General features: G+C 42.7%; 1 protein-coding gene across 5 annotated transcripts in view; it reads left to right on the top strand.

The window, feature by feature from the left end:
• NBEA (neurobeachin) overlaps window positions 1-24,808 on the top strand; it is an 858,254-nt gene that overhangs the window by 750,516 nt on the left and 82,930 nt on the right. For all 5 annotated transcript variants that reach the window (XM_048847621.2, XM_048847613.2, XM_048847638.2 and 2 more), the window contains one exon: window positions 13,042-13,161. In XM_048847621.2, coding sequence (XP_048703578.1) covers window positions 13,042-13,161 — 120 coding nt within the window. The remainder of the gene's footprint in view (window positions 1-13,041; window positions 13,162-24,808) is intronic.

Raw genomic sequence — 24,808 nt, forward strand, 5'->3', positions numbered from 1 at the left:
GGCTGGGGAGCTTATCTACACAACCACAAGGTTCAGGGCAAGTGGCCTTCCACAGAAGTGACCCTCCATATCAATCTTTCGGAGCTAAGGAACATCTGTGCACCTTTCTGCCTTTCATCAAGAACACCCACACAAAAGTCATGATGGACAATATAACCTGTATATTGTACATAAATTGGCAGTGGGGTGCCAGATCTCCCTCCCTCTGCATGGAAGCACTCAAATTTTGGAATTGGTGTAACCATCAAAATGTGCTCATCTCAGCTGTCTATTTGCCAGGGATACAGAAAGTGACAGCTGACAGTCTCAGTTGGAATTTTTCTCATGACCATGAATGGGAACTGAACTCAGAAGTGCTTCAAGATATATTCACCCTTTGGGGAACTGTGACTTACAGATCTCTTCACTACTTATTGGAACAAGAAATGTCCTCATTACTGCTCCAGGGCCAGCTTGCGGAAACATTCATTGGGAGATGCCCTCATCCTCCCATCGGATGGGGACCTCTTATATGCCTTTCCCCAGTTTCCTATTCTATCTAGTTTCCTCTTCTATCTGTTGAAAATTCAGTGAGACAAAGCAAGAGTTATTTTGATTGCCCCTCCTGGCCAAGACAAGGCTGGTTCCCTTACCTGACACAAAAGGCAATATGCCCTCCAGTTCTTCTTTGGCCCATTCCTCTCAAAACCATGAGATGATCCTTCACCCCAACCTGCGAGTCCACCTCAAGGCTTGGCTTCTTCTTGGTTCTAAGGCTTAGAGGCAGAATGCTCTGGTGAGGTGAAAGACATGTTGCTATACAGCCCAGAGTTGACCACTCAGTGTACTTACCTACAATATTGAAACAATTCCAAGTCTGTTGTCATCCTAAGCACATAGACCCAACCTCATCTTCTCTCCCTCTGATTTTACACTACATTTTAGACTCAAGAGATCAAAACTCTCAGTCAGCTCCCTTAAGGTACATCTTGTGGAGAAAATGGCTTTCCACCACCAGGTAGATGGATGCTCTGTGTTTGCTCACCCACTGACACATAGATTCCTTAAGGGCACTGGAAATCTCTGCCTGCTTGTAAGACCATCCACTCCAGCCTGTGATCTTAACCTAGTTCTCAGGGCTTTGACTAGACCTCCCTTTTAGTCAATGGCAGCTTTCTCTCTCTTATACCTGTCCATGAATACAGCATTTCTTATTGCCATCACCTCAGCTAGCCGCATAGGAGAAATAGCAACCCTGATGGCACACCTACCGTGCAGTCTTTTTTAAAGACAAAGTAACTCTGAGGCTGAACCCAAGTTTCTCCTTAAAGTTGCCTCCATTTCCCATATGAATCAACAGATCCATCTTCCTGTTTTTTTCCCAAAACCTCATTGTGACATCAGGGAGGTGATTCTGCATATGCTAGCTGTTAGAAGAACACTAACATTCTACTTGGACAGGACTAAGGACTTCAGGAAGTCCCTTAAACTCTTCCTTTCACTTGTGGAAAGATTCACTGCACAGTATTGGCTCAAGAAACACTGCACAGTATTGGCTCAAACGCTATCTAAATGGGTCTCTGGTTGCATTAATCATTGTTATCAAGGGCACAACCTGCTGCCTCCATCCAGAGTCTGTATGCACTCCATGAGATCAATTTCTACCTTGGTCACATTTCTTAAAGATGTCCCTATTATGGAAATCTGGAGAGCAGCAACTTGGGCCTCTACCCACACTTTCGCAGAACATTATGCGATCACTGGAAATTCAGAATCTGATGGCATCTTCAACTCTACAATACTCTCTGTAGTAACAGACTCCACTCCGAAGTCCCAGCCGCCAGTGGTGGTTCTGCTTGGGAATCATCAACAGAGGAGCACCCGTAGAGACACTACTTGAAGAAAAAGAGGAAGTTAGTTACCTTGTGCAGTAACAATGGTTCTTTGAGGTGTGTGTACCTGCCCTCCTCCCCTTTACTTTAGAATTCTCCATAAGGGCTCTGCAACAGAGAAGGAATTGAGGGGAGTTCGCCCATGCAGCTCCCGATAGCCTCTAGGCAGACCATGAGGGAGGGAGAGCACATGTGCCGGCTCAACGGACACTGCTACCAAAAATCTCCGATTAGAGGCAAAGGGGCGCTGATACACCTACAATGGAGCACCCATAGGGATACACATCTCGAAGAACCATCATCACTGCATAACATGAGTAACTTCCTCTTATTGACTGAATGTACAATACACAAAGAAGTACTCACTTCTTATATTAAGCTACTATCTTGTCATTATTATTATAGTTGTTGTTTATTTAGCACTAACCAAGAAAGAAGAGGGCCAGGTACCTGCCTTGATGGTCTTGCCATATAAATCTGACAAGTAACATAGTGAGAAATAATAAGATCATAGGGAAGAGAAAGATGAAACAAGGAGAAAGAATGAAAGAAAACTGCTTGCAGGATAGTGTTATTTTCAAGGATTAAGATAATTATTTTGTTTCATGATTTTCTCTTGTTTTAAAATACTTCAATGTAGTTATATGTTAGAGAGGGGGTAGATAGTGCCAAAGAGGAGACCAGTGATGGCAAGATAGCCAAAATAAGTGAATTTTGAGGAAGTATTTAGAGAAGAGAGAGCACATAGGGATGATAGGGTATTCCCAGCACAGGGAATGGCATGCCAAAAAAAGAAAAAAAAAAAGCAGTCATGAATGGAAGGAAACAAAGGAAGTGAAGGAGAGAGGGGGCAAAGTGAAAAGGGAGAAGAGAAGGAAGAAACTCAAACTGTGATCAGAGTTCTCTATAGTGTGGAAAGCAAGAATAAAGACTTTGGAACAGTTGTGTAAAGAGATAGTAAAAGGGCATTAGGACTATGGGGGGTAATATGGTCAGAATGGTAATTGCAGAAGATGATTTTGGCTGTAGCAAAGAACCAAGGAAGAAGAGCTGTAAGTTGATAGATAAGGGATAAAACAAAGGTTTACTAGTTAGGACATAGAGGAAGTGGTGGATTTGGGAGCTGGTGATAAGATTTGACAAGAGTTTGTGAGGCAAGAAGACTAGGTAAGAGAGAAATATACCAAGGAGTTTGCAGTCTTAGGTCAAGGAGTGTAAATGAGTTGTCTGTGGTCAAAGGGAGTAAAGTTGAGCTCAATTTGTAGATTGAGAAATTGGCAGGGCACCAGGAGGAGATGTTGGAGATACAGGATTACACAGAAGGGACAAAAAGAAAAGGAGTACTTGTGGCACCTTAGAGACTAACCAATTTATTTGAGCATAAGCTTTCGTGAGCTACAGCACACTTCATCGGATGCAGACAGAGGGGACAGAGAGAGAGACCAGTGAATGTGGTAGCTAAATCCATGGAGCAGAATGAGTTGCCCAAGGAATGGGTACTGTGAGAAAAAGAAGAAACAAATGAGGGGGGAAGGAAGAGGAAGAGGAATTACCAAAGTGTGCTGGGAGCTAGGTGGTCAAAGTAGGAAGAGAACAAAAATGGTACAGAGTAGAAGAAACCTAGGGAAATAAAAGGAAAGAAAGAAAAGAGAAGAGGGATAGATCCACAGTATCAAAGACTGTATGAGAGGTTGAGGAGGGCGTGTATAAAGAAGCAGGTAATTACTACCGTGAAACTGTGATTTGTGGGCTTCAGATATGTATTGGCACTTCTGGTCTTAGCAATTTGCATGCAGAACATAATAGTTTGGGTTTTATTTATTCTTTTTAGGTATTATTCTTAATTCATTTTTTGAAATGGTAAGTGTTCTACTTGTGTCCTGTCTATTATAACTTCTTCTTTTCTGGCACTGACAGACGCAATCATGCTCCCCTCAAGTCAATTCAAAACAATGTTGTTAAAAAAATCTCTCTAGCTCATCACTGTGACAATCACCCCTCTCTGCATTCCACCACTGGTTCACCCTTCTCTAATACATTGGACTTTTCTTACTTTCAGTGCCTTTCAGATCTTGTCCCTGACTCTATCCACTCTTATGGTGTCAGTAGCTTTCACCTCCATTCTGCTACTGATCCGAACCTTCATTAGATGCCACTTAAGAGCAACCCTGATATTAACAACTTCCAGTCAATACCAGCATTTTGTTGTGAACTAATCCCATCTTTAGTGACTTTAGTGTTAATGGCATACAGATATTGGCAGTAGCATGCAGCTTATGGGAAGTTTTGGAGGAAGAAAGGCCCCGGCTGCAGGCAGGTTTGCAGCCAGGAAAGGAAGCGGTGGGATGTGCTTTCCCTGGCTACAGCCCTGAAAACCTGCCTGTGCCCTGGGACTGCACAGGAGATAAGGCGCTGGAGCACCCACCTCCTGCCCAATGAGGGAGCCCTGGACAGAATCTTGGCATTGTGGGCTGGGAGGGGAGGCTCTGGGCAGTGCAGCAATGGGGAAAGTGGCTATAGCCTGGGTGCCAGGGCTTTCCACAGGGCATGGGGTTGCTGGGAGCCTGCAGAGCTGCACAGTATTTCTCCCCACTGTTGTCCTACCCACAGGGAGAGGCACTGTGCAGCTCTATAAACTCCCAGTGGCACTGCTGCTGCCCTGGACAGTCTCCCCTTCTTGTGGAAAGGCCCTGTCATCCAAGCTGCAGCCTCTTCCTCACTGCTGCCCCACCCACAGGCAGCCCATGAAGGCAAGTCCCGGTGCTTCCTTCCCTGGCTGCAGCCCCGCAAGCCTGTCTTGCACTTATTGGGCAACTATCAGATAATGGCAACTTTTTGCTGGAAACCAAGGGGTTGCTAATAAGCGGAACATATTACAGTGAAAACAACTGCCCCGGGTGCGTCTTAAAATCTTTTGGTATAAACTCTGGGACACGTCATCTCATCTCCCAAGAACACTCTAAAAATTGATATAGCTTAAAGGTCAGTTCAGCATGATGAGACCTCATCAGAGTTGTTTACATCCACTCACGAGAGTGGTACAGCTGACCCAGAAACTCTCCCAGGCCAAGATAATATAGAATAAAAGTTATACAATTAAGAATTGTTAATGCTAAACAGAATAAAAGCAGTTAATGTCTAGTTAACCTCTATTTAAACTAATACATTGTACATTTTAGACTGCATTCTGATAATAACCTGAGAGTTTTCCTATCTACTCAAGCCAAGGCTTACTTCAGCTAATGCAAGGTGTTATGGGATACTTAGTATAAGTATACAGGATTATAACAAAGGTACAGGCCAATATGGGCTTTATAACTGCTATACTAATGCATCATAATATGTTTACTTAAATGCTTGGAATATATATTGTGGGTAGTGTTAACAGCATAATATGTATGCTAACCATCATACATTAGTCAACACTATAGAGCGTAATAAAATATCGTTTTTCAAAAGCAACTATTAAAATAAAATGATTAAATTAGTAAACTTTCTAGTAATTACAAAGTGAATTACTGTAGTATTGTTCAGTTTAATGGAGACTATTGGACCACAGTGACAAAATTAGTTCATATCTTTATATATGAAATTATTAGTTAACTTAAGAAGCATTTGTTATTCAAAGGGGAAAAAAGCACAGCCTAAAGTGATTGTGAGAAATAGCAATATTACCCAATATGAAAATCTGAAATATCCAGACTTCTGTTGGGTTGAATGTCAAGATGATATTGCCTGAGATCAATTGGCCTTGAGGAACAACAATTGTGATGTTCACCAAAACAAAAAATCAGACATAGTAGAGCATGCATTTTACATACATCCTGAGAGTCTTCAGTGTGGCCATGAATTTCAAGTGTAGCCTTGGTTCTTTTTGTCTGCTGGTTTGCGATGGAGGGTAGGTTTGGTTGGTTTCATGGAAGAAATTTATGGTTTCATAGAAGAAATGTTTGGCCATTTTGAAGATATTTCCAGATGATATGATTATGATTAAATCTATAAAGTGCACTTCGTTAGGAGCACATGCATCCCAACTACTAAGGGGCATGAAAAAAAAACTCATAGGTTTGCGTGGGTAACTCTTTCCCTGTTACTATGTTCCTCCTCAGTCTGTCATTCTCCAAAAACTGAAACAAAGCTGGTACAAATCTCCATCACAGAAGTATTGATATTTATAGTATGCCAAGCACCACAAAGTTATCAGCTAAGAGTTTCCAGCACTGTATTTGAAGCCAGACTGTCCTACAGCCTAATTCAGTTGTTTGTTTTTGTGAGACCTCGGTCTAAATATTTTCATAGACTTTGTGCCATATAAGTTATCTGCTTCAATAAAAATGTACAGTAACGTAAAAACAAAGGAAGTGCAGGACATTTGTTTTCAAACTTCTATCCTGTGATACTAGATCTTCCTGTTTTGTTCCTTCAGCTGATTTTTGAAGTCTCCTGGCTTCCTTTTTGTGTTGTTTTCATTAAAATGTAAATATGTGCTGTAGTTAGGTGATCTTGAATAGAGAGTTAACTAACCTGACAATAGATTTCAGAAAAAAACAACCCACCAGCTTTACAGGTACATACTAATAGTATAATAAAAATCAGCCCAAGTTAACACAATTTATGGACACATTTCAGTAAAATCCATTACTCAGTAGGAAATACATTGTGATGACCATTGAGATGATGAGATAAAAAGTTTTCCTTTCCCAGGTCCACAGCCCTGTTGTTCTCATTGGAGCTGATCTTTAACCTGCATGTTCTTTTCATATCTGACTGTGGTGGAAAAGTGCCAGTTTGTGTGAGTCTATCTTAGAATATGTGCACCTATGGTGTCATTGATATAATACAATGGTGCAAGTTAGCTTTAACACACAGAGACTCCCCAGATAGTGATCTCGCCTTCAATATGTAATGCAGTAGAACAGATGTAGACATTAAAATTTTAAATTTCTGCTTTATAATAGTTGATTCTTACTAGTAAACAAATAAGACAGGGTATTTGAAAAAGTTAAAGATCTGATCCAATGTCATAGAATCATAGAATCATAGAATATAAGGGTTGGAAGGGACCCCAGAAGGTCATCTAGTCCAACCCCCTGCTCAAAGCAGGACCAATTCCCAGTTAAATCATCCCAGCCAGGGCTTTGTCAAGCCTGACCTTAAAAACCTCTAAGGAAGGAGATTCTACCACCTCCCTAGGTAACGCATTCCAGTGTTTCACCACCCTCATAGTGAAAAAGTTTTTCCTAATATCCAATCTAAACCTCCCCCACTGTAACTTGAGACCATTACTCCTCGTTCTGTCATCTGATACCATTGAGAACAGTCTAGAGCCATCCTCTTTGGAACCCCCTTTCAGGTAGTTGAAAACAGCTATCAAATCCCCCCTCATTCTTCTCTTCTGCAGGCTAAACAATCCCAGCTCCCTCAGCCTCTCCTCATAACTCATATGTTCCAGACCCCTAATCATTTTTGTTGCCCTTCGCTGGACTCTCTCCAATTTATCCACATCCTTCTTGAAGTGTGGGGCCCAAAACTGGACACAGTACTCCAGATGAGGCCTCACCAATGTCGAATAGAGGGGAACGATCACATCCCTCGATCTGCTCGCTATGCCCCTACTTATACATCCCAAAATGCCATTGGCCTTCTTGGCAACAAGGGCACACTGCTGACTCATATCCAGCTTCTCGTCCACTGTCACCCCTAGGTCCTTTTCCGCAGAACTGCTGCCTAGCCATTCGGTCCCTAGTCTGTAGCTGTGCATTGGGTTCTTCCGTCCTAAGTGCAGGACCCTGCACTTATCCTTATTGAACCTCATCAGATTTCTTTTGGCCCAATCCTCCAATTTGTCTAGGTCCTTCTGTATCCTATCCCTCCCCTCCAGCGTATCTACCACTCCTCCCAGTTTAGTATCATCCGCAAATTTGCTGAGAGTGCAATCCACACCATCCTCCAGATCATTTATGAAGATATTGAACAAAACCGGCCCCAGGACCGACCCTTGGGGCACTCCACTTGATACCGGCTGCCAACTAGACATGGAGCCATTGATCACTACCCGTTGAGCCCGACAATCTAGCCAGCTTTCTACCCACCTTGTAGTGCATTCATCCAGCCCATACTTCCTTAACTTGCTGACAAGAATACTGTGGGAGACCGTGTCAAAAGCTTTGCTAAAGTCAAGAAACAATACATCCATTGCTTTCCCTTCATCCACAGAACCAGTAATCTCATCATAGAAGGCGATTAGATTAGTCAGGCATGACCTTCCCTTGGTGAATCCATGCTGGCTGTTCCTGATCACTTTCCTCTCATGCAAGTGCTTCAGGATTGATTCTTTGAGGACCTGCTCCATGATTTTTCCAGGGACTGAAGTGAGGCTGACTGGCCTGTAGTTCCCAGGATCCTCCTTCTTCCCTTTTTTAAAGATTGGCACTACATTAGCCTTTTTCCAGTCATCCGGGACTTCCCCGGTTCGCCACGAGTTTTCAAAGATAATGGCCAATGGCTCTGCAATCACAGCCGCCAGTTCCTTCAGCACTCTCGGATGCAACTCGTCCGGCCCCATGGACTTGTGCACGTCCAGCTTTTCTAAAAAGTCCCTAACCACCTCTATCTCCACAGAGGGCTGGCCATCTCTGTCCATTGAATGTCCATTGAAGCTAATAGGCTTTCAGTTAAACTGAGTGGATATTGAATCAGGCCCTAAGTCAGTAAGAGCATCTTTAAATTCCTCATATTGTACTCACAGTAGAAAGTGTACAACAATAGCCTATTCAATAATCAAAAAGAGTGCATATGTGTGATGTGGACAATATACGTTAACTTTTTAATGTCCTGATGTTTGTGTGTGTAGATTTGCAACCTTAGCACATTAAAATGGGTTGCACTGTGTTAGAAAGGGAGATATAGGATTTTGAAAGTAAATTTTGTTGAGCTCCACAGAATTGCTCAGGATATGCAGGTAACTGAAAGGCTGACATTAGAATGGATTTTAAATGGCGGGCCACAACTTTATTACCTTAACGCAAGATACAGGTGATATACACTCACCCAACTCTCACACTAGACATGTAACTGTGTCCAATGGAGTTTTATGGGACTCCCACCATACAACCAATAACTACAAATCCTAGTCTTCTTTGCCCCAACTGTACCTCCATGATGCTGTGAGGAACTGTGTTAAAGGAGTGTTACTGAGGTTGCAGAGTCAAGCACTAAACAATTAGGAAATGCCAGATTAATGGTTGCTGATGCAACCTTAATTTGGCCCTTTTGTGTGTCCAGTCTGTGCACTGAATGAGGCCGGGGACCTGTGGAAAAAATAGCATATGATCATGTACTTAAAGCGTGAGCTGAATTTAGGTTGTAGTGGTCACCACAAACCTGCAATTTCCTAATTTTTGAGTACTTTATGTTGCAGCCTAAATAATATTCTTTTAACATACTTTTTTACATGTAATTTCCTAGGTAAAAATAATTTCTATTATGTATGACTGTAACAGTCCCTCAGCGCCCTTTATTATCAGTGTGGTTTGAACTTTGAGCCTTCAGCACTGTGGCAGACTTCTACCACTTGAGCTTCAGGACTTACTACATTAGCTGGCAGAATGAAGAAGCTGTTATCCTAGCATAGGGGGTTGGAGCACTGGTGCCATATGCTAGGTTTAGAGGGTGGACAGGGGGAGCTCGGCCTGCCTCTTTTTCTCCCATTCCCAGACATGGGGGCTCTAGTCCTTGTGCTGCCCTCAGAGGTGGGTATGAGTTACTGGGACCATGTACTGGATCTGAGAGATATGGGGATACATGGGATCCTGGTGTGGCTCTCTTACCTCCTTCCAACCAGGAGTGGAGGAACATCTGTCCCAAATCATGTCCCTGTGTGGGAGATAGGACACTTGGGCAATGGCTGGGTCTGGGGGATGATCGGGTAACCTGCCCCAGCTCTCTCTCTCTCTCGTCTCCTCATCCCCGGGAATTGTGAAAGTGCATGCCACATGAGATGGGATGCTGGATCCAGGGAAGGGGTGATGTCATTGAAGGAAGCCCACCCTGGCTGTTTTCTTCCTACCCCCACACCACAGCTGCTCTGGCGGCTCTCAGGCATTCACAAAGATAGGCACAACAGAATATTCATAACAGAATAACGTAACAGGTCACCCTATAGTGCTCAACTATTACAGGTTTAATCCTTGACTGTGAATTTTCTTGCTTTTGTATATTTGTCTCAGATGCTTAAAATAATGTCATGGAATTTTGGATTAATGTTTTTACATAATTTACTGTAACTATATCATATTTCTGGCTTCTGCTTTTTTTTTTTTTTAATCCATCAACTGCTTCGGATTTCAGCATCCATCAGTAAATTGTTTCCCAATGGTCTTCAAATCAAATTAAAGTATAAATGTAAAAAAAAAAAAAATAGGCTGGGGCTTTTAGAAAGCAGGGTTAATAAGATCTAAAGTTCACAGGGTCAATAGGATGGAAAGTGGCATAGTTTGCAAAACTTGCCATTGTAAGTATTACAGAATGCTTTTTCAATTGTAAACCAAAATAAGAATGGTCTTTAATTAAAAAATGTAATGTGAATCCACTGGGTACTTATTTCATACATGAAGGTCTCCAGGTAAAGCAATCCAAAGTGCTCTGATGGACACATCAAAGTTGAAGTTGCCCTCCCAAGTTTAATTCTGTTCCTATCTGCATTCTGATTGTCTGGTGTTATGACAATGCTCAGCAAATGTGCCAGTGTTGAATATTTTTTATCCTCACTTTAATATGTGGGAGTCAATTTTGTCAAGGTTCAAATTTTTTGGTCAAGGTGTAGTCAAGGTCCAGACTCCAGAGAAAATACAAAAATAATAATGAAAATAATAAGTAAATAAAAAGATTTCAGGGTCCGTTCAAAAGTATCTGGCACTTCTTATTTGGCCCTTTGGCTACCCCTGCTTTAATATGTGGTTCTCTGCCTCATTGTCGCTTCCTGTCTGACTCCCACAGTAATGAGGTGGGAAATCCTCTGGACTATTTACTGTGCAACATGTATTAGGGTCCTGAAACCAAAACAGTATGTGATTATTTTAATTCAGACTTTATTGGGAGCTTCAAAGTTGCATGGACAAATATGCATGGGTAAACTTGCCATTACTAGGGTTTAGAGTGCCTTTACTCTGCAACCTGCATTCTTTTAATGTCTTTTTGTGTGTGCATAATTTCCTAGGCATTTAAAAGAGAAAAGGATAGAATTAAAATTCCATCATTTGGAATTATTTGCTAGACAGCAGGAAGAATATCATGTCCTATACAGTATAATGGGTTAATATACTCATCTTCACAGACACTGAGGAGTAAGGCCAGACTCCCAGGCTGAGAACAAGTAAGGAAATCTTCATCCTTGTAGCTTTAGCATCACACTGGGATGTCATGTTGAATTTGAGCCCCCTAACAGTTATCTACTATCACACCTTTTGAGAATTAGTGCTTTCTGGGATACAGTCCTTTTTTGTAAAAGTGTTTAAATTTAATAGTTGCTATTTTATCTGATGGTTGATATGACACAAATCAGAGGCACAAACAATAAGTAGGGAATTAGGAAGACTTGTATATAGGTTACACAGTGACTTAGTTATACACAAGTCTTGTTCTGATGCATGTTCCACAGCATAGATTATGTACTGATAACAAATAGAGCTAAACCAGGGACAGGCAAACGTTTTGGCCTGAGGGCCGCATCGGGTTTTGGAAATTGTATGGAGGGCAGGTTAGGGGAGGCTGTGCCTCCCCAAACAGCCAGGTGTGGCTAAGCCCTTGCCCCCTATCCACCCCCCTTGCTTCTTTCGCCCTGATGGACCCCCGGGACTCATGCCCCATCCAACCCTCCCTGTTCCCTGATGGCCCCCCCAGGGACCCCTGCCCCATCCACCCCCCCCTACTCCCTCCCTCCCTCCCCCGCCATCCCATCCAACCCACTCTCTCCTTCCTGACTGCCCCCCCGGGACCCCTGCCCCCATTCAACCTCCCTGTTCCCTGACCTCTGGCTGCCCCAACCCCTATCCACACCCCCACCCCCTGACCACCACCCTGAACTCCCTGCCCCCTATCCAACCGCTCCCTGCCCCCTTACTGTGCTGCCTGGAGCACTGGTGGCTGGCGGCGCCACCCAGCTGGAGCCAGCCACGCCACCATGCAGCACAGAGCACCGGGTCAGCCCGGGCTCTGCAGCTACGCTGCCCCAGGAGCTCCCAGCCCCACCCCGCCGCCCAGAGAATTGCGCCAGCAGCACAGTGAGCTGAGGCTGCAGGGGAGGGGGGCTAGCCTCCCAGGCCAGGAGCTCAGGGGCCAGGCAGGAGGGTCCTGCGGGCAGGATGTGGCCTGCGGGCCGTAGTTTGCCCACCTCTGAGCTAAACCCTTCGTAGCATATTTCTTGAAGATATAGAATCCTAGTTTGGTAGAGTGTATCATAGCTGTTCAGAATAGCATAATATAAAAAAATGATGGCATTCATTCATTTATTTTGATTGTTAGTGTCCTTCCTTGGCTCTGAGTTATTTATCTTTATATTTCACTCATTACCATGAACAAAGAATCAATATTTCATAGAACAAAATAAAATCCATACCTCATTCAATCAGCTGCCCCAAAAATAACAATAAAGCCAGACCCCCGCCCATCTTCGTAACCTGTCAAAAGCGTCACCATATCTCCACCCCCAATCCTACCAACTGAGAAGAAAACAGGCGTAGACTGTGGCATTATATGAAAATAAAAATTGTGTAGGTGCTTTCATGTGATCTAATTTGAATGCACAGTCTTGTGCTGTTCAGACCAGGCATAGTAATATATGTAACAAAGAGAGTGTTTATGGTGATTTCAATGGAAGTCATACCAGAGCACACCTGCCTGCCAATTATCATGGCAACAGTAGTCTTATGACAGACTATGCAATATTGTATCCTTCAATTCCAGCAATCAGATTTGTATGGTGCAAAATTAATTACCAAAATAAGTGTGTGTGTGTGTGTGTGTGTGTGTGTAAAATGAGATGCCAAATATTATTCTACTCTTATGTTTTCATTTTAAACTTTAAAATTTCTCATATCTCATTAGGAAACTGCTGTGTGATCCATTCTGCTGTACTGTTGTGTTACATGTGTATTCATTTGTTTGGTCATAGGAGCCCTTCACAACATTCTTTCTTAATGCAAATGATGCAAAATTTGACCATCCAGATCGAACCTTCTCTTCAGTGGCAAGATCTTGGAGAAACAGCCAAAGAGATACCTCAGATGTGAAGGTAGGTTTAATTTTACATATATTAATTCATGTAATGTGTTGTGTTACATAATGTGGAGCTATAGTTTATGAATTTTCATTAATGATGTTTTGTTTCACATAGGCTTATAGAGGCTTTTTTATTTAGTCCCTTTATATAAAAACCCCATATATTATACATACTTTAAGTAGGTGACTGTTAGAAAATACTGTTGCCATAATAGAAAACAGTCAACGATTATATGATGTTGAGGGTTTAAAAGTTGTTTTGTTTCCACAAAAAAACTGATCTAATTCAGAATATGAAAAAAGCCCAATAAATTGTTCTTTCCTGCTGTTAACTCAATATTTGGCCCAGTCCATAAAACGCAGCAGAAATTGGATTTGACCTTAAAGTGTCATATTGTTATAGCTTGCCTAGCTCTGGGTTTGCATTGCCTGGGGCAATTAATAAAGCATTAATGACAAGACCCATTTAAAATGTAGGCTTTTTTGTACAGCTTTAGCTTTTACTTGACTGTGCCTGGGGATATTATGCAACAATACGCATTAGATTAACCAACATCTACACAATATACAGAAACAGCTGGAGAGCAGGGTAATTTTACTGTTGTTATTACTTACCTATTGTTAAATACAAAGGGTTATTGTACATATACATGGGACCTTGTCAAAAGGAAGCCCATATCTTCCAATATGTTAAACAATAAGATCCTTTCCTGATTCTCATTTTCTCTAGTAATAAGGTTGTATTCAAAAGCTGGAGCATCCATATTAATTGTGCATGCTTTTCTTTTTAAAGCAATTTTAAAAGAGGTTTTATTGTTCCATTACTACCACTGAGATTATTAAGTATAAACACCAAGATTACATTAACATTAGGAATCTGAATTGACCTGACAAAACAAAGGGACTATAGAGTTGCTATTCTTTTTTTATTCTGGGCTCTCTTTGTGTGAACATTACAAGTGTCTCAGAAGAGTTTGTGATCTTATATACCATTTGTTCTGCACATCTAGGTACTACAACATTATTTATTAATTGGATTTCTGCCTTAACTTGAGGAAACAAATATACAATGAGATGGAAGAGGCTTAGTTTATTTATGTGTGTTCCATGGACATCTGTGATGTTTTACATACTGTATAGTGCAAAGTGAGGAACTCAGTGCCTGTTGGGTTGGAATTTCAAATGAGCTTCTTCTGTATAAAAATGTGTAGCAGTTTCTTCAAATTTAAAGTGTGTTTTGCTTTTGTCTTTTCAACTAAACCCGGCCTAAGCTGACTAAGTTCTCAAATATTTCACTTCGCACAGTTATGTTTCTTGTTCTTTGTGTGTAACCTTGGGCAAGATATTTTCTGTGTCTCTGTTTCCCCACTTGTGATTGGTGATAGAGACCTGAAACATGTTGAGGTCAGAAACACTTAAAATACTTTTATGGTACTGTCCTGAAGCATGAGTTTATATTTGCCTATTTGTTTAAGTTATTACCAAAACTGAACAGATGTTTTCATCCCTGTAAAGAGCAGGAACAGGGTATATAATGTATATATAACTTCCACTTTGGTACACCATTGTACTGGGGCATTCCAATCAGTTCTCTTCTCAGGAAGTTCAGGGAATAAACTTTGCTATGTTTTGAGATTCAGGTTACTTCACAAGATTTGAGAGATGTCAGTCTGAACTGATGAGTTTGGGCCACACAAGTCATTCAGTCTTGTCCCCAGCAATCTGGCTGTCATTCAGTTATGGACAAATCCATCCCACTAGATCACTGTAGAAGGAATGCTTCCCATAATGTCATCTTAGTACCTCTAATGTATATGACAGTCAGAAGGCTAAGTCCAAGAGACTTTGCCACCAAGATGAGAGCTACCTGGCCGTGGTAGTAGTTTGCATCCAGATTGTGAAGCTGCAGCCAGACTCTTCACAAGAACCCATGATCAAGCTCTCTTCTTTGAGCAGTGTTCCTGGGGTGCTCCCCTTCATATGTGCATGTGCCTCTCCTGATCAGAATTTTTTTTGTTAGCAGAGTCTCTTTGGCTCACGCATGCATCCTATACATCCTTGAGCCATGCACCAAGGCAGTATTGGGCTTTGCAGGTGAATCATTCTCAGGTTCTTCTGAACTGCCTTAGTCAGATATGAAGTCTTAGCGTGTCTGTCTTAAGTGTGCCTTGGCTAGAGTTCTTGTTTATAGTATTAATTTAGCATAAGATAATTAATAGTTAGTGGATAGTTAAATAGTGAGAGAATTAACTTTGTTCATCTCCCTCCCTTCAGGGATCCTTACCTGCCTGGCAGGACATGCCCAGCTCTCCAAGTTTCAAACACTGCCTTCTCTTACTGGGAGGCTATCTCAGTAAGCAATGGCCACTCTAATTGTGTCTGCTGCCTGAGAGAGTCTCACATGTCCCAGAAGTGTAACTTCCACCTGGCCCTTAAATCCACAGAAAGAAAGAACTGGGAGATCAAGTTGGGGCTGCTACTGATGGAAAGTTCCCTTCACCCTGCTTCAGAATCATGGCAGGAGACCCCCTGAACACCTGTTTTTGGGCAGATCAAGCGCTCCTTTGACCTCACCTCCAGTCTCCCCTATGAAGGGGAAGACTCTAGAGATACCAGCACAGGCTCTCAAGAAGAGGAGCTCTGACTCCCTTCATAAGGAGCCTGTTTCCAGAAGACCTCAGTCCCCCGCTAGCTTGATGGGCTCAGAAGCCTTGACCTCTCAGCTCAGTACCATAGAGGAAAATGATTTCTCTTGGTACTGATGGGGCTGGAAGGTTCTGGAGCTTGAAGGACAAACAGAGCTCCAACTGAGCCTCAGTACCATCTACACATTACAAGGAAGGTAGGGATAAGAACTCGACCAGAACCATTGAGCACAGCTCCATCATCAGTACCTGCCAAGTCAGGGCCCTTGGTATCGTGCAAACAGAAACATCAGACACCATCGGTACCAACTTTAGTATGCTGTAAATCTATGGCAGTGTCTGCTGCAATAACCAAGTAGACGACTATGTTAGTACCAGTCCTCCATATGGTACAACTGGAATTTAGGTACTTGAAAGACTTGAAATTGGCAGATGAACCGGAATTTCCATGGTTTGTAGGTACCAAACACTTCTTAGTACCAAGATTCTAGTTCCGAGGCTACCATCACTCTTTGGTACCACCGGATTCACCAGCATTTTCTGCCGGTGCCTCTCCTTTCCATATGAAGATACTGAGGAAGAGGAAGGAGACCTCCCTTCAGTCTTGTCTATTGTTGTGCAGGGTTCCCCTACACATCTACATTGGAACCCACTCTTTGATACCAACAGAAAAGACTTGTGCACAACAGCATGGGTGGTGAGATCAACCAAGGATGCCACCCCATCTCCCATATGGGCCCCTGCATGGCCATATAGGTGTCCCTGAGATATGTGCAGACAATTTGCCAGACCACCAGCTCCAACAGTGACATTCAATCCTCTTCTCCTCAATAGAGATCGCAGCACAAGGAGACATTTAAGGAGCAAGAGGCTAGGGCAGATAAAGAGGCCACCCCTCAGATTCCTGTCTGATCATCATCATCACAATTTGAGGTGGTCATGCCTCCACCACCAGTTATGGCCAGTGATTTCCAGCCATTTCAAGACCTCATTAAATGGGTTGCAGACAGTCTTTGAATAGCAAGAATCAAGGATTTGCAATACAAGTTGCTTGACATTTTACAATGAGAAGCACCATCTGGAGCTGCATTACCTATTAACGAGGCTGTCCTGGACCTCGCAAAGACTGTTAGTCAAACACCTGTTATGGTTCTGCCTACTTGAGAACAGGTGGATAAAAATATTTTGTCCCATCCAAGAACTCCAAATTCTTATTCTCCCACCTCCACCTAATTCTATAGTGATGGATGCAATTAACAAATAAGGTAAGCAAGTCTATCCCATATGACTATGACCAAAAGTGCTTGTACCTCTTTGAACAAAAGTCCATGACCTCGCTATGCTAGATCACAAACTATAAAGTGATCTTGGCTAAACACAATTTCACAAATTACAGTAAATTTTTAGCTTTTATTGATCATCTTCCACAGGAGCAAAGGGAACAATTTTAGGCCATCATCACTGAGGATCAGTTACTAGCCAGATCGTTGCTTCAAGCATCCTTACATGCTGCAAGCACTGCAGCCTGATTCATTTCTATGTGGTAGTTATGTGCAGGACATCATGGCTCCAACTCCCAGAGTTCTTGAGAGAAGTTCAGAACACTGTAGAAGACCTCCCCTTCAATGGTCTGAAGCTATTTTCAGAGACCATGAATTAATTTTTTCACACATTAAAATGTACTATCTCTGGTTTTCTACACACCTAAGAATAAAAGAAGATTTATCAGGTCACAAACTGCCCAGATATCTTGCTTGGTTTCATTCTCTGGGTTTCACAGACCCACCGAATCCCCCTGCAAGAGACACAAGTTCCAGAGGAAGAGAGCTGCCCATCCTCCTTCAAGTACCCAGTTACCATCAAAAAGTTTTGATTCATCAGCCAAGGGTTCAAATCCTCCCACATCTCTAGTTCAACATCTGCACCTTTTTGCCTACCTCCCCCGGTATAGAGACTGACTTTCCCATTTCCATCAGGCATGGAAGTGGATCACCAGAGACATAGAGGTCATAACATTAGGGTACACCATCCACTTTATGTCCCTCTCTCCATTCCATCCCCCTTCAGGGACCTTTCTCACGAGCTTTCACTGAGACAAGAAATAGACTCCCTGCTTCAATTGGGACCATTAGAGTTGGTCCAAGCTCTTCAAAAGGGAAAGGAGTTCTATTCAAGGTATTTTCTTTTGCCAAAGAAAGAGATACAGTGGAGACCAATTTTGGATATAAGACTACTAAACGAATTTATAAAGTCTCAAAACTTCAGGATGGTGATGTTGACAGCTATCATCCCTTCATGAGAGGCAGGAGATTGGGTTTTGGCCCTCAACCTACAAGATGCCCATTTCCATATAGCGATACACACATCTCACAGAAAATAGCTACACTTTGCGATAGGCTAAGATCATTTTCAATACCGAGTACTTCCCTTTGGTCTCTCCTCAGCTCCATGGGTGTTCTCAAAGGTCTTAGCGGTAGTAGCTGCTTACCTTTATCAGGAGGCAATTTTAGTTTTCCCATAATTTGTTGACTGGCTGATCAAGGGCCGATCATATGAAGCAGTACTGTCAACCACTCAGATAGCCCTTTCTCTTTTCCTGAAATTGGGTCTTCTGCTCAATGTAAGAAAATCCATGTTAAACCCTGTATAGAAAATACAGTTTATAGGGACATCCTAGGATTCATTGACAGCCAGAGCCTACCTCTCCAGGGACAGATTCATAACATTATTAAATCTGGTCAGGACCATTTAAGGGAGCCCTTGTATCCCTGGTACCAGGATAAGTTAAATGGCAGCTGCTCCAGTTCAATTAAGACACCTGGGGCCAATTAAGAACTTTCCAGAAGGCAGGGAGAACGCTAGGTTGATTGGGACACCTGAAGCCAATCAGGAACTGGCTGAAACTAGTTAAAACTTGTACCTCAGTAAGGAACTGTCAAAAAGGTCTGTTCACTGATCAGCAACAGCTTAGACACACAAGTCTCGGTTCCCCGTCATGTAAAGAACTCCCTAGAGTGGTGGAAAGATCAACTCAGTGTTGGTGCAGGCATTCCTTTCCTTCATCTAACTCTGACAATCACCATGACAGTGGATGCATGACTGTTGAAATGGGGATCTCACCTCAGTACTCACAGCTCAGAGCAGATGGTGACCTCAGAAAACCAGTCTCCACATCAACTTGTTAGAACTCTGGGCAGTCAGGAATGCCTGCCTTCATTTTCTACCCCTCATCAGGGGCAAATCAGTCAGAATCACGATGGACAATGTAGCCTGCATGTTCTATATTAACAAGCACAGAGAGCAGGATCTACCTCCTTGTCCATCAAAGCAATAAAGCTATGGAGCTGGTATATAACCCATCAGATCCATATTTTGGCTGTCTATCTCCATGAAGCTCAGAATACCACAGCTGATACACTCATCAGATGTTTCTCCCAGAACTATGAGTGGTAATTGGACTCTCAAATTCTCCATATTCCAAACTTAGGGACTACCAGAGGTGGATCTCTCCACCATCTCCAGGAACGAGAAGTATCATCTGTTCTTTTCAAAAGGAAGTCTAGGCCATCACTCTCTGGGAGATGCCTTTCTACTGTCATCCACCCGGCAATCAAACTTCTGATCATTTCCCATCTCCTCTCCCAAAACACAAGTCAGTTACGTCACCCCAACTTAGGGGCTCCTCCACCTCAGAGCATGGTTCCTTGATGGTGTGTGGAGTTAGAATCTATCTGTTCTATGGAACTACAAGTGTTACTGCTCAGTAGAAAGGAGTCAACCCAGGTCATTTACCTGTAGAAGTGGAAGAGATGCAGCCACTGGTGTCAATGACAACAGCTTGTATCCAGATTCTCTTCTCTCTCAGCATGGGTTAACTTGTTGGACCTAAAGAAATCAGCATTATCAGTTAGCTTGATCAAGGTTCATTTGATCTCAACATTAGCTTTTCATGTTCCAGATAAAAAGGGTTTTCTGTATTTGCTTACCCTGTGTCTTCAAGATTTGGCAAACCTCTACCCCCAAGTCAAAGACCCCTACCACCTGACATTTCTAAGTACAAATTTGTACTTAGATGCCTCATGAGACCTCCATTCAAACTGATGGCAATGTATTCTTTGCTTCACTTATCGATGTAGACAGCTTTTATAGTGGCTAAATGTTGGCCCATAGAGTCAGAGAAATTGAGGTCTTAATGGCAGATCCCCCTTTATGGTGTTCTTCAAAGACCAGGTTTCTTTATGATCACATCCTGAATTTTTACCTAAGGTATTATTGGACTTTCATCTTAATCAAACCATTCATCTACTGATGTTTTTCCCCAAACCACATAAGTCTCAACAGGAGACCTCTTTTCATACCTTAGATTTCAGACACTCCTTGGCCTCCTATCCAGATAGAGCCAAGCAATTTCAGAAGTCATCTAGACTGTTTGTTTCCATCGCAGACAGATCCAAAAAGTTCACAATCTCCACCCAGAGACTGTCTATGTTGAACTCTGGGTCTGTTGTTGCTTGTTATGATGAAGCCAGTGCTCAATGCTCCCACGGGGTGATAGTGCACTCTACCAGGTCACAAGCAACATCCATGGCATTACTCAAAAATATTCCAGTATCTGAGATATGTAAGGCCCCTTCATGGGCTTCAATAAATACATTTTCTAAGCAATGTTCCTTGATCCGTGCTGCTAGATCTGAGGTGGCACTGGGAATTCTGGTTCTATCATCCATTCTGGACTCAATTCTGAAGCTCCCTCCTTCCTGTGGGGATACTGCTTGGGAGTCACCTGAAATGGAGCAGCCATAGGCCCACTACTCAAAGAAGACAAATTCCTCCCCCTGTGCAATAACTGATTTTCTTCAAGATGTGTGTCTGTGTGGGTGCTCCACTACCTGCCCTCCTCCCCCTCTGCTTTGGACTGTTCTCTGTGGGAGATTTGGATAGAGAAGAAACGGAGGGTGATTCACCTGTGCAACCATGTATCGTGTCAGTGCACAGTATGAGGATGTATAGGATGCATGTTCAGGCCCAATACACGCTCAACAAAAAATCTGTAATCAAGGGCTCGAGAGACGCATCTGCACCTGAATTTGAGTTCCCACAAAGTTACAAGTTTCAGAGAACCACAGTTACTGCACAGGGTGAGTAACCTTTTCTTATAATTTATAGAAAACATAATGCAGTTTCAAATTAGGGATTAACACCTAAAATGTCATAGAGTTGCTCAGAGGTTTAGCTATACAATTCCCAAATTAAAGGCAAATGGAAATTGTGGGTAAAATCCCATAAAGGTGCTTTGAAAATTTAATGTTTAACATTCAGTTTTTTCTTTTACTATTAAATCCTCTTTAGTTTCTGGTAAATTTATGGTTAAACTATTACTGCTAGCATGCCCTTATGAGAATGTATTATTAATGCTTGTGCCAAATATTGCTTACACACTGTCACTACATTTTGGGAATCCTATTTATGTATTTTAAAGAAGAGATGGTCCAGTGAGTTGCAAAGTTTGAATTTGGACTCAATATAAAATTTCCCCAAGAATCTGGGAAGGGGGAGGGGAGTTGGACCTGGGGATTTCCCTCCACCCATTACAGAGATGATAGCCAATTCTGCGAAGTGAAGACCAAAACTTGCTCAAAATTCAAGGTTTTCAGATCTGGAGTTCTGCTTTTTTCCATCTTTAGTTTAAGTAGAATTGCCCGGTAAGTATTCAAATTATATTAAAAGTACATATTGACATGGGGTGTTTTTCACATAGTTTGTGAATATGATGATACTTTAAGAGGAGCATATTTAGTAAATGAAAATACATTAGTTTGATAGTGTAGTGATAAAAGGCTTTTACAGTGAGATTAGACATACTTTGGGCCAAACTTGCTGGCATATTTGGTACCACTATTCCGTATACTGCTTTACCTAATGTATTCATAGAATACTTACACCAGGGGTCTCAAACTCAATTTACCTTAGGGCCAGAGCCAGTCCTCAAATCCTCCCAGTGGGCCAATAATGTCACTGAAGATGGTGTTCAGAAAAGAAAACATTTGTTTTGTATTTTTTATTTCGAATTTCTTAGAAATAATAAAACTGTCATACAACTTTATACGATTCTTCGCCTGCCAGAGAGTTTTTGGTGTTTTCCAGACACCGGGCAACGCTTCAGTTCTATCAGTTTGTTGATGTTTGGCCTCAGTGACTGAGCAGTTGAAACCTTCAGGATTGCAGCAAGGTGTGCATCAGATAGTTGTGTTCGGTACTTTGACTTGTTTATATTCATTGTGGAAAAAAGTGACACTGCCTCCATGGCTGACTCTGCCCGATGACTAATGATGCTGCCTCCGTGGCTGACTCTGCCCAGCGACTAGTGATGGTATCTCTGTCCCTCTCTCCCAGCCAATAGGAGCTGCGGGGGGAGGGGGTGGTGCCTGCAGGAGACAGAGCTGGCAACATGGCTGCATGGGTCTCTCCTCTGCAGGCTGCAGTGGGGAGGTTCTCGGGCCATAGATGGCCCACGCTCCGGGCCGGGACTTTGAGACCCCTGACTTACACAAAGCCAATACCTGTGCTACAGTACAAATCATTTCCTTAGAGTAAACAGTGTGTATAAAGGTTTCAGAGTGGTAGCCATGTTAGTCTGTATCAGCAAAAATAGCAAGGAGTCCTTATGGCACTTTAGAATCTAACAAATTTATTTGGGCATAAGCTTTCGTGGGTTAGAACCCACTTCATCAGATGCATGGAGTGAAAATACAGGAGTAGCTATAAATACATGAAAGGATGGGGGTTGCTTTACCAAGTGTGAGGTCAGTCTAACTAGATAAATCAATTAACAGCAGGATACCAAGGGAGGAAAAATAACGTTTGAAGTGGTAAGAGAGTGGCCCATTATAGACGGTTGACAAGAAGGTGTGAGTAGTAGGGAGAAATTAGTATTGGGGAAATTAAATTTATGTTTTGTAATGGCCCAACCACTCCCAGTCTCTATTCAGGCCTAATCTGATGGTATCCAGTTTGCATATTAATTCCAGTTCTGCAGCGTCACGTTGGAGTCTGTTTTTGAAGTTTTTTTGTTGAAGAATTGCCACTTTTAGGTCTGTTGTTGAGTTACCAGAGAGATTGAAGTGTTCCCCTACTGGTTTTTGAATATTATGATTCCTGATGTCAGATTTGTGTCCATTTATTCTTTTGCATAGAGATTGTCCGGTTTGGCCAATATACATGGCAGAGGGGCATTGCTGGCACATGATGGCAGATACCACATTGTTAGATGTGCAGGTGAACGAGCCCTTGATGGTGTGGATGATGTGGTTTAGGTCCTATGATGGTGTCCCTTGAATAGATATGTGGACAGACTTGGCACCAGGGTTTGTAGCAGGGTTTGGTTCCTGGGTTGGTGTTTTTGTTGTGTGTCGTGTAGTTGCTGGTGAGTATTTGCTTCAGGTCGGGGGGCTGTCTGTAAGCGAGGACTGGCCTGTCTCCCAACGTCTGTGAAAGTGAGGGATCATCCTTCAGGATAGGTTGTATCCTTGATGATGCGCTGGAGAGGTTTTAGCTGGGGGCTGTAGGTGACAGCTAGTGGCGTTCTGTTACTTTTTTTGTTGGGCCTGTTTTGTAGTAGGTGACTTCTGGGTACCCTTCTGGCTCTGTCAATCTGTTTCTTCACTTCACCAGGTGGGTATTGCAGTTTTAAGAATGCTTTGATAAAGATTGTGTAGGTGTTTGTCTCTGTCTGAGGGATTGGAGCAAATGCGGTTGTATCTTAGAGCTTGGCTGTAGACAATGGATCGTGTGATGTGGTCTGGATGAAAGCTGGAGGCATGTAGGTAAGTATAGTGGTCAGTAGATTTCCGGTATAGGGTGTTTATGTGAGCATCGCTTATTAGCACTGAGTATCTAGGAAGTGGACTTCTTGTGTGGACTGATCCCGGCTGAGGTTGATGGTAGGGTGGAAATCATTGAAATCTTGGTGGAATTCCTCAAGGCCTCCTTCCCATGGGTCCAGATGATGAAGATGTCATCAGTGTAGCGTAAGTAGAGTAGCGGTCTAAGGGGACAAGAGCTGAGGAAGCATTGTTCTAAGTCAGTCATAAAAATGTTGGCATACTGTGGGGCCATGTGGGTACCCATAGTAGTTCTGTTGACTTGAAGGTATAAATTGTCCCCAAATCTGAAATAGTTGTGGACGAAGACAAAGTTCAGCCACCAGGTTTGCTGTGATGGTATTGGGGATGCTATTCCTGATGGCTTGTAGTCCATCTTTGTGTGGAATGTTGGTGTAGAGGGCTTGTACATCTATAGTGGCTAGGATGGTGTTTTCAGGAAGATCACCAAAGGATTGTAATTTCCTCAGGAAGTCAGTGGTGTCTCGAAGATAGCTGGGAGTGCTGGTAGCATAGGGCCTGAGGAGAGAGTCTACATAGCCAGATAATCCTGCTGTCAGGGTGCCAATGCCTGAGATAATGGGGCATCCAGGATTCCCAGGTTTATGGATTTTGGGTAGCAGGTAGAATACCCCTGGTCAGGGCTCTAGGGGTGTGTCAGTGTGGATTTGTTCCTGTGCTTCTTTAGGGAGTTTCTTGAGCAGATGATGTAGTTTCTTTTGATACTCCTCAGTGGGGTCAGAGGGTAATGGCCTGTAGAACGTGGTGTCAGAGAGTTGTCTAGCAGCCTCTTGTTCTTATTCTGACCTATTCATGATGACTACAGCACCTCCTTTGTCAGCCTTTTTTATTATGATGTCAGAGTTGTTTCCGAGACGGTGTATGGCGTTGTGTTCTGCATTGCTGAGGTTATGGGGCAAGTGATGCTGCTTTTCCACTATTTCAGCTCGTGCACGTCGACAGAAGCACTCTGTGTAGAAGTCCAGTCTGTTGTTTTGACCTTCAGGAGGAGTCCACGCAGAATCCTTCTTTTTGTAGTGTATAAATTCCTTCTTATATGATATTGAGCTTCCTGGTCCGAAGACTTTGTCCAGTTCAATAGGAGGACTTTTAATTAAGACAAGTTATAAGACTA

This window comes from Caretta caretta, chromosome 1 (assembly GCF_965140235.1).
Source record: "Caretta caretta isolate rCarCar2 chromosome 1, rCarCar1.hap1, whole genome shotgun sequence".
NCBI lineage: Eukaryota > Metazoa > Chordata > Testudines > Cheloniidae > Caretta > Caretta caretta.